The 8723-nt window shown below is 37.1% G+C and overlaps 1 protein-coding gene across 8 annotated transcripts in view; it reads right to left on the reverse strand.

Annotated features, from left to right (window-relative positions):
* Trpm6 (transient receptor potential cation channel subfamily M member 6) overlaps positions 1-8723 on the reverse strand; it is a 169044-nt gene that overhangs the window by 108878 nt on the left and 51443 nt on the right. For 6 of the 8 annotated variants that reach the window (XR_007349047.1, XM_048806915.1, XM_048806914.1 and 3 more), the window contains one exon: positions 1729-1808. The exons of the other annotated variants lie outside the window; for them this stretch is intronic. Coding sequence is in view for 4 of the 6 variants with exons in the window: in XM_048806915.1 (XP_048662872.1) it covers positions 1729-1808 (80 nt within the window). In the remaining 2 variants the exon portion in view is untranslated. Of the gene's footprint in view, positions 1-1728; positions 1809-8723 lie in introns of those variants that run through there. 8 annotated transcript variants of the gene reach the window in all.

Genomic DNA, 8723 nt, shown 5'->3' on the forward strand with positions numbered 1-8723 from the left:
ATAATGAAGAAAATTACATAAAAGCTACAATTTAGATAATCTTACTAGTATCTAAGAAAAAAGCCTTTGCCATCCAGTAACTTTTTATAATCTCACAAAGATGGAGTTAGCTCTCTTCTGCATAAAGCATATCAGGTCTTAGATCATTCATGGAATCATGATCATTGTTTTTGTTTTTGTTTTTTTTCATGTTGAGGATTGAATCCAGGGCCTCATGCCTCCTACATTTGTGCCCTACCACTGAGCTATACCTTTGACTCCCACTGATGTTCTCAGTCTAACTGATTTAGCAATTTTATCACTTTTTGTGAAGTTCAAGGTGATCATGAAGTTGATTTTCCATTTTCAGAAGCAAAATGACCCACTTGGAACTTAGTCTGCTTTCCACTGCAGCCACATAATATTACAAGACATCATAAAAGACGAAGGAGAAAAACAAGGTTGCCTTGGCATCTATAAACATTTTGTAAACAAGTAAAATGAGAATTTCCAATCACGGGGCTTATAGAGGGCAGGTAATTTGATGAGGGTGGAACTGGTCAATGTTTAACAAAGGCAAGGAACACTATTTTAGTCATCCCCAAAGAAAAAGAATTTCAAGAACCTCAACATGTTCCTAAGCACACAGCTATGATTTCTACACTCTAATGAATTTAAGGCCAATGGCTCAAAGAACCTAAGTATAGAGTGGCTCCCCTAATTAAAATGTGACTCTTCTATTTTCCTTTTAGTTTTTGCCCCAAGGGCAAAGATAGCCAATCTTAATTCCATGGATCTGATTGCCCTGGGGAATTTTCCATATCCATTTCTTCCCCTATCTTTCACAGGCTGCCTTATTGAACTTTGTTCTGCAAGTGGAGTTTCCAGAGGGCTGTCAAGAACACAAAGTAGTCAAACTCAAATCACTCTGTTCTACTGACCATTTTTGTTCAAACAGAAAACCTATGGGAGGAAAATAGAACTGAAATTACCTGTTCATATAATCTAAGTACAGTATCCTGATAGGTCCAAAATAGTCACAGATAATTCAGTTGAGGATGAAGAATATTCACAATATTTTGAACATTTAATATCCAAATATTATAAATTATTTATCCAAATTTGATGGAATGGATATATTATTTTCCTATAACATCTATCTCCCCCATTAAGAGGAACAAGAGCAAGTAGAATAAAATCCACCACAGCTGGGCATGTTGGGGCATGCCTATAATCCCAGCAGCTCAGGAGGCTGAGACAGGAGGATTTAAGTTCAAGGCCAGCTTTAGCAAGATTCCGTCTCAAACTTAAAAATATAAGGGTTTACATTAAAAATATAAAGTGGTTAAGCGCCCATGGGCTCAATCTCCATTACCAAACAAAAAAGAGAAAGAAAAAAATCCATTACAATATGAACAGTGATATCACTGTGTTTAACTTCTTTCTTCTTTACACTTCATTAATTCAATGATCAGGCTCTTATAAGGAGCCTCATTTGGGACAGGGACTGTCATAGGCACTGGGGCTGAAGTGAGGCACAAAATTGACAAGGTCCCTTTTCTTAGCAGATTTTCTACAATAATCATGCAGTTCTTTTATAAAGGGAAAAAAACAAACACTCATTAAAATTAATTAATGCTAACTTTATAGATATTACCAGATCTTCTGACAAGAGGTATTTCTAAATGTCTACAAACGGTCTTGCTAGTCAAATTGTTTTAAAAAGAAAACTTTAATTAAAAAGTATACCTGTGAGGGTCTTTTGAACTGGGTATGATTTTGTTGCATTCTCTCTTGTCAAACACTCCTTCGATCCAGGATTTCTGGGACTGAACAGAAAGTGTCTAAGTTAGAAGCATAACCACGGTAGTTCAGTTAAGCAAGATAATGTTTCGTTATCATGGCTACTCACTAAAATGCTAAGATCAACCAAAGCTGATTTCTACTACATAAATAAGCCAAATGTGAACACAAAAATACAATTCATCCATTATCTCACTTTGAGCAACATGTATCCTAATAAATACATAACTGATGGGTTCTCTTAAGTCAGCTAAAATCACTTTTATATCTTGCACCATACTCCTATGGCATAAATACCTAGCTCTCAAAACTTCAAAAATCTCACTCATAAAACCTTTTCCTTTGCCTAAGATTTCACAGGGAGCAAGAAAAAGTGCCAGAGGAGAGATGCCATCTTGGCAAGATTCTATACATAGTCCATAAACCTAGTTTACCTTGGCAGTATTGCCTCATGTTACACAGCCCTTAACCGTCCCAAAATCCAAGTGGTTCACTGGAATTCTTTCTTCCTTTGTAATAAAATCTGTCCCATTCCACAAAATGCAAGTCATAGCCAACCTCCTTCATTAGCTGGATTGAAAGTCTAGAGGCAGATGACATTGGTTCTACCACAGAACCCCAACAACCAATAAGCTTGGCCTTTATCTAATATGAAAATATTTTTAATTCCATGTTATATATTTTTAGTCAAATCAAAGGTAAAACTCAGCTTTTGGTTGGTAGCCTGAGAATTTAACTTTAATGTATTTTTTTTTCCCACAGAAAATACATCCTGACTTTTAAATCTTCCTCACAGGACCACTCATAATACAATTTAGTGTCCTTTATGGCCTACTTTTATATGATAGCTCCCATAGTCCCAGTGCCAGTCATTTCTGTTGCCCCAGGGCTCAACCCAGTGCTTTCTGAATGGGCAACAAAATGAACACACTTAAAACAGAACTTCAGGTACACTTTGTAGAATTTTCCTCCACAGGTGTAAACAAGGAAGCACACGCGTAAAAAGAACATAGAATTGGTTTTCCTAAACTCCCATATCTTAGCTCAAAATTATGGCAAGAGAAAAGCAGTCTTGATTTTCAAGTATTTCAAATAATTCTTACTTTAAAACTTTATTCTTTTCTGCTTTCATAATGGTCTCATTTTCAATATGCTCTCCAACACACCCTGGAGAGACCCCATGGTCAAGGTTTGCTGGTTCTGATGTAGTAGCCCAAATATGGATGGGACAAATGCCCAATGGGCTAGCTTCTTCTGATGGAGTAGTAAACCATTGACACAATAGTAGCTAACAGTGGGGACTATGCCATTTCTGTGGCCACTGTGGCAGCCTTCACAGAAGGGATGTATTTTGTTTGTTTTTTAATTATTGTTACTTGGGGGAGGAAAAGGGAGAAATAAAAATAGTGTTGACTTCAGTTTGCTTTACCCTAAAATACAATCCGATTTTACATTCAATCTTAGGCCTCAGGTGAGGGCCAGGAATTAGAAAGAATTGTTCCAAAGACTGGTCCTCCAACAGCAGCTGTACATAAAATAACACTTCCCTAACTGACAGTATTTTTTTTTTTTTTTTGCTTTGTGGTGCTGAGGGATCAAACCCAGGCCCTCACCCATTCCAGGTTAAGTGCCCCAGCCTCAGCCCCTCCCTGACAGCATATCTACTCAAAAATTTTTGAGGGTTTCCAGACCATTTTCTCAGGGAAATCTCTGAGCAGGCATAATCTTAGAGAGAGATTCCTTAGCTTTCAGAAAATTATTTTATTTGTTTTGATTCCATAGTGCGGTACGATTGGGCATAAGAAGGGACAGGTAACAGGTCATTTCTTTTCTGTTTTAAAAAAGAGTGGAGGTTGTACCCTCAAATAGCTAACATCTGGGCTGGGGTTGTGGCTCAGTCATAGAGCACTTGTCTTGCAGTGTGAGGTACTGGGTTGATCTCCAGCACCACATAAATAACTAAATAAACAAAATAAAGTTATAAAATAAAATCCAACATCTAGTAAATACTTTTTGGATGAACTAATGACTTGCTCCTATTTTGATGCCACCGGTTCTATTCACATATGACAGTACTGAAGTTTGACTGTACTTGGTCTGCTATCTTTACTTATTAACCTTATTACAATTTACATCAAAAGAGGCATTGCTTTATTTATCTTGGAATCTGCAGTCTTTGGGGAATCAATAGAATAGGTTAAATGAAGAAGGAAGATTTTCAGACTCCAGAGTGATGTTTGCTATATTCTCCACAGAGCTCCTTCCTTGGAGCAAGACCCCTTCAGACTGAGTGCCAGGCAAATGGACTTGCAGGTGCACGAACAATCTTTTGGCTTAGGAAAAGTATCAGTGCAAAGCTGGCTGGTTCACCAGAAGCATCAGCTCAGAGCCCTGTCCTGAATTTTGTTTGAACTCTGCAGGGATGCCTCATTTCACTCACTGGATCCAAGAGGAACACTCAGAAAAACAGCATCCAAACCCAACGTATCCAGAAATTAAAGGCCTGTCGCACCAACATTACCATGAGGTATGTTGATTTTCCTTTAAATAATCTTTTTTTAAAAATTTATTTTTTATTTTTTTTATGTTGGTGCTTTCAGAGATTTAACCCAGAGGTGTTCTACCACTGAGGTACATTCTCAGCAAACCGCCCCCGCCCCCCCAGTTTTTTAATGTTAAGACAGTGTCTTGCTAAGTTGCTGAGGCTGGCCTTCAACTTGCTATTCTCCTGCCTCAGCCTCCTCATTGCTAGAATTATAGTTATGTGCCACCCAGTTCACTAAATACTCTTTCCAGAGGGCAGCATTTAGCAGTATACTTTGAAAGAGACCACAGAATAATCTTACATCTTTTTTTTTCCTTTTTGGTAATAAAAGGTGAACATTCTTTTGTTGTTAGTAATTTTCTTTTTTAAAGGAAAACCTCTAAAAATATGATGTCAACTAAATAAACCACAATTCTCTAAAATGCCACTTCTCCTACATAGGTGAGAGATTTTACTAACACTTTCCTGTACTTCCTTCTTGGACAAAGGTATTTAGCACCTTAGAATGAGTTTCCAGATCATATAAACTCATGAGTAAATGAGTAGAAAGCATTTATGAATTCTCCACAGAGCCAACTGGGGAATTAGAGGAATTCAACAGTGACCCTCCCAACAGAGTGGATCATAAAGGTACAAACCAAAGTGATGTCACACCCCTTCCTTCCTCTCTCCATGAACTAAATCCCTCATTATTTCAGTCCAAAAACCCAGTTTCAAAACAGCAGTGAAAGATCTCCTTTTCCTCAAGTGTCATACATGCGTCAGGGCTACCCAGTCTCCTGGGGAGTAAAATACACAAATAAAGCATTTTTCACTTCAGGTCATGTTAAATCATTTTGATAAGGAATACAGAGGAAATGGAAGATTCTTTTATTACTGTTCTTTACAACTGTCCCTGAATAAAAAAATACAAAGCTTAAACCAAATGTCGGGCCTAGTTGTTATATAACCACTTTAATCTGCTAAGATTTCCCAATTTGATGAACTCAATCCTTTCTGATTTCCGAGCAGCAAAATACCCACAAATTTATTATGTACATACATAGATGGTCTTTACTTACTTTTTATTTATTTGTGTGTGTGTGTGTGTGTGTGTATTTTGCTGGAGATCAAAACCATGCCACACGCTAGGCAAGTGTCCTACCACTGACCTGAGGTACACATTCCCATCCCACACACATAGTATTTATTTCAGAGTAGCTTATTAAATTATTCAGAACTTGACTAGGACTACATCTGAATGATCTGTGTAATCTAATAAAACAAAAACAACAACAACAACAAACTTTTCTTGGAGTTACTAGTTAACCTATACTTTTAAATAATTGATTTTTAAGAAATTTATCATCATCTGGGACAGTAAAGCCTAAATAGTTTAAAAGCTATTTATGACCCCCATGGCAAAAATGGAGATTGTCTTATTTTTTTTTTTCAGTGTAGTACAGCAGAAAGAGACCAGGATTTTACTTCTTCAACTTTGGCAGAGACAAAAAAAAAAAAATTGGTGGGTACACATACCACATATTTAATTAGACAATTCCAAAATTTTTGCTGAAAGAATGTGAGAGAGAGCTAGAAGGTGAAGTGTGAGGCAGAAATAATTTTAACATTGTGGGCAATTTAGTGACCATTCCACATTCCAGTGTCTCTTATCCCCAAGAGCAGCAGTTCTCAAATGTTTTAGACTTAGGATTACTTCATACTTATAAAAATTACCAACAACCCCCAAAAAACTTCGAATTGAGTCTACCAGTATTTTCCATATTAGAAATTAAAATTGGGACTTTAAAAGTATTTATTAACTGGTTCATTTTAAAAAAAATAATGATTAGTCTAAAACACGTTAACATAAATAACATTTTTAAGAAAAAAAAAAACATTTAAAGTTTAAAAGAGCATTTTCTTGCAGGGTACAGCGGCACTCCTGTAGTCCTCTTTGTGAGGATGAGGCAGGAGGATTGCAAGATCAAGGCCAGTCTCAACAAATTAGTGAGATCCTATCTCAGAAGTAAAAATAAATAAATACAAAGGACTAGGAAACTAGCTAAATGGTAGAACACTCCGGGATTTAACCCTCAGTAAAGAAGATGGAGGAAGAGAGGGTGAAAAGGAAGTGGGGGGCAGGAGTGGGGGAGAAGGGCCTTGTCCTGCAATTCTGAAAATCTCTCATTTCTGGAATAGGACAGCTAGGTCTTCATATTTGCTTCTGCATTCAGTCTATTTTTGAATAGTTTGGGTTGAAGTATATAAGAAAATTGGCCTCACATAGACATGTAGTTGGACACAGAAAGGTTTGGGGTTTTTTAATTTTTTAAGTTGTAGATGGACACAATACCTTTATTTTATTTATTTATTTTATGTGGTGCTGAGGTTTGAACCCAGTGCCTCACATGTGTTAAGAAAGTGTTTACCACTGAGCCACAACCCCAGCCCCAAAGAAAGCATTTTAATGAACTTTTTAGAATTTTTTGGATTCATCATTGAATCTTAGAAAAAGTACCTTCATGAAAGAACGAATTAAAGGGCAGATCTCATATCAGTACCATTATGAAAGTCATTTTGACTTTTAGGACCATTGAAAGAGTTTCAGGGACTTTCAGGAGTCCTTGAACCACACATGGAGAGCTACTACAAGCAAGTGACGACATACAGGCCTAAGGTGAGGTGAGGAAGGAGAAGAGAATCCATCATTCCCTAGTTGGCCTCAATTCTCACATGAGAGCATGTCTTAGTCTGCGAAGTGAATAGATTCTGGTACTTCATGATCACCTGTTCAATCTGGTCTCAATGAAAAAAAAGTTCCAACATAGAGGGAAAAGTAGTTCCCAATGAAAATCATCAAGTGCTTACTGTACTTTATGGGCAAGGAGCTTTTCAAGGATCATTTTGAATGCACATTATTTTTAACCTTACAGATGACTTCAGAGCATATCACACCCGTCCTCCTAAAGATGTCATTAAAATGACATCCCAAGGCTGGGGTTGTGGCTCAGAGGTAAAGTGCTCGCCTAGCATGTGTGAGGCACTGGGTTGGATCCTCAGCACCACATAAAAATAAAATGAAGATATTGTGTCTACCTAGAACTAAAAAATAAATATTTTTTTTTAAAAAGGGATATAGCTCAACAGTAGAGACCCCTGGGTTCAATCCCCAGTATCACCAAAAAACAAAAACATTGATAACTATAAGAACAAGAGCTTTAATCATTCATCAAAAAATACTTTGATAACTCAAATTATTGTCATAAATAAAATAAATAAGGGTTGGGCATAACTCAGTGGCAGAGTGTCGCCTTGCAAGTGTAAGGTGGTCCTGGGTTCAGTCTCCATCACTGCAAGTAAATAAGTAAGTAAATAAATAAAGTAATGTCCAAATACTCAAACCAGAACAGAAGAACTTCTGTCTACAAGTAGATACCATGAAAGGGCTTAAGTAATATATGGCACAAGCATAGGCCATGAGACTCTGTAGAAAGACAACGATAATTCCCCAATAAAAAATGTGGGGGAAAAAATCTGTAGAAAGAGAATCCTTTCTGCCTTCTGCAGACACATGTGAAGTCTTCATGCAAGACATGGGATACAGGAAAATCCTTGAAAGACAAGAGCGGGGATGATGGAATTCCACATTAGTTAGAAACACAGAGGTTTCGGCCTGGAGAGTTCAGGAGCATCCTTGTTAAGGTGATGATAAAAGCCTTTTGGAAACTGAGAAGCAGAGAATAGAGAAGATGAAAGAGTCAGGTACTTCAGGAAACATCTAAGCCTAAAGGTGCAGAACAGTCCAGGGACTAAAGAACAGAGTTATTAGCCGTGATGCTGAAATAGGAAAAGAGGCCTCTCTTCAAGAAAAATGTATGTATCATACAAAAGTAGGAAATTTCAAAGAAATACTTCCTCTGTGATTAATACTGCAAAGAAAGTAAAGATGGTGGTAATTTTGTCAGTGATGAACAAACCAAATGGGAGAGATCCAGGATCTGGGTTGTGAAAGAGAAGAGGCAGGAAGATGGTGAAAGACACTCTTGGGAGAAGCAATATTAAAAACAATACCCACTAAATCAACATTATAAAGCAAAATCAGCGTTTACAAAGCCTTTTATATGCCAAAGGCTGTGCTAAATTTCTTGTGTGCTGTAGCTAAAGTAATATTCATAATTGTATGACTAATAACATTTATTCCCTTGTACATAGGAGCAGATTCTAATACCAATATTAGAAGTCTTTTATACCATGTTTTACAGGTGAAGTTGAGAGGAAGTTTATTTTATGTGAAGAAAAGTAAGACCGTACTCACAGACAAAGGAGAAGTCAATGAAGACAGAGGTGAAGATAAAGAGAGAATGAAAATGGCTTAAGAGATCTTGGTGTGGGGTTGGGTGGGTGGGTGTGAAGA

Source organism: Marmota marmota, unplaced genomic scaffold (genome assembly GCF_001458135.2).
Source record: "Marmota marmota marmota unplaced genomic scaffold, marMar, whole genome shotgun sequence".
In the NCBI taxonomy this organism is placed as follows: Eukaryota; Metazoa; Chordata; class Mammalia; order Rodentia; family Sciuridae; genus Marmota; species Marmota marmota.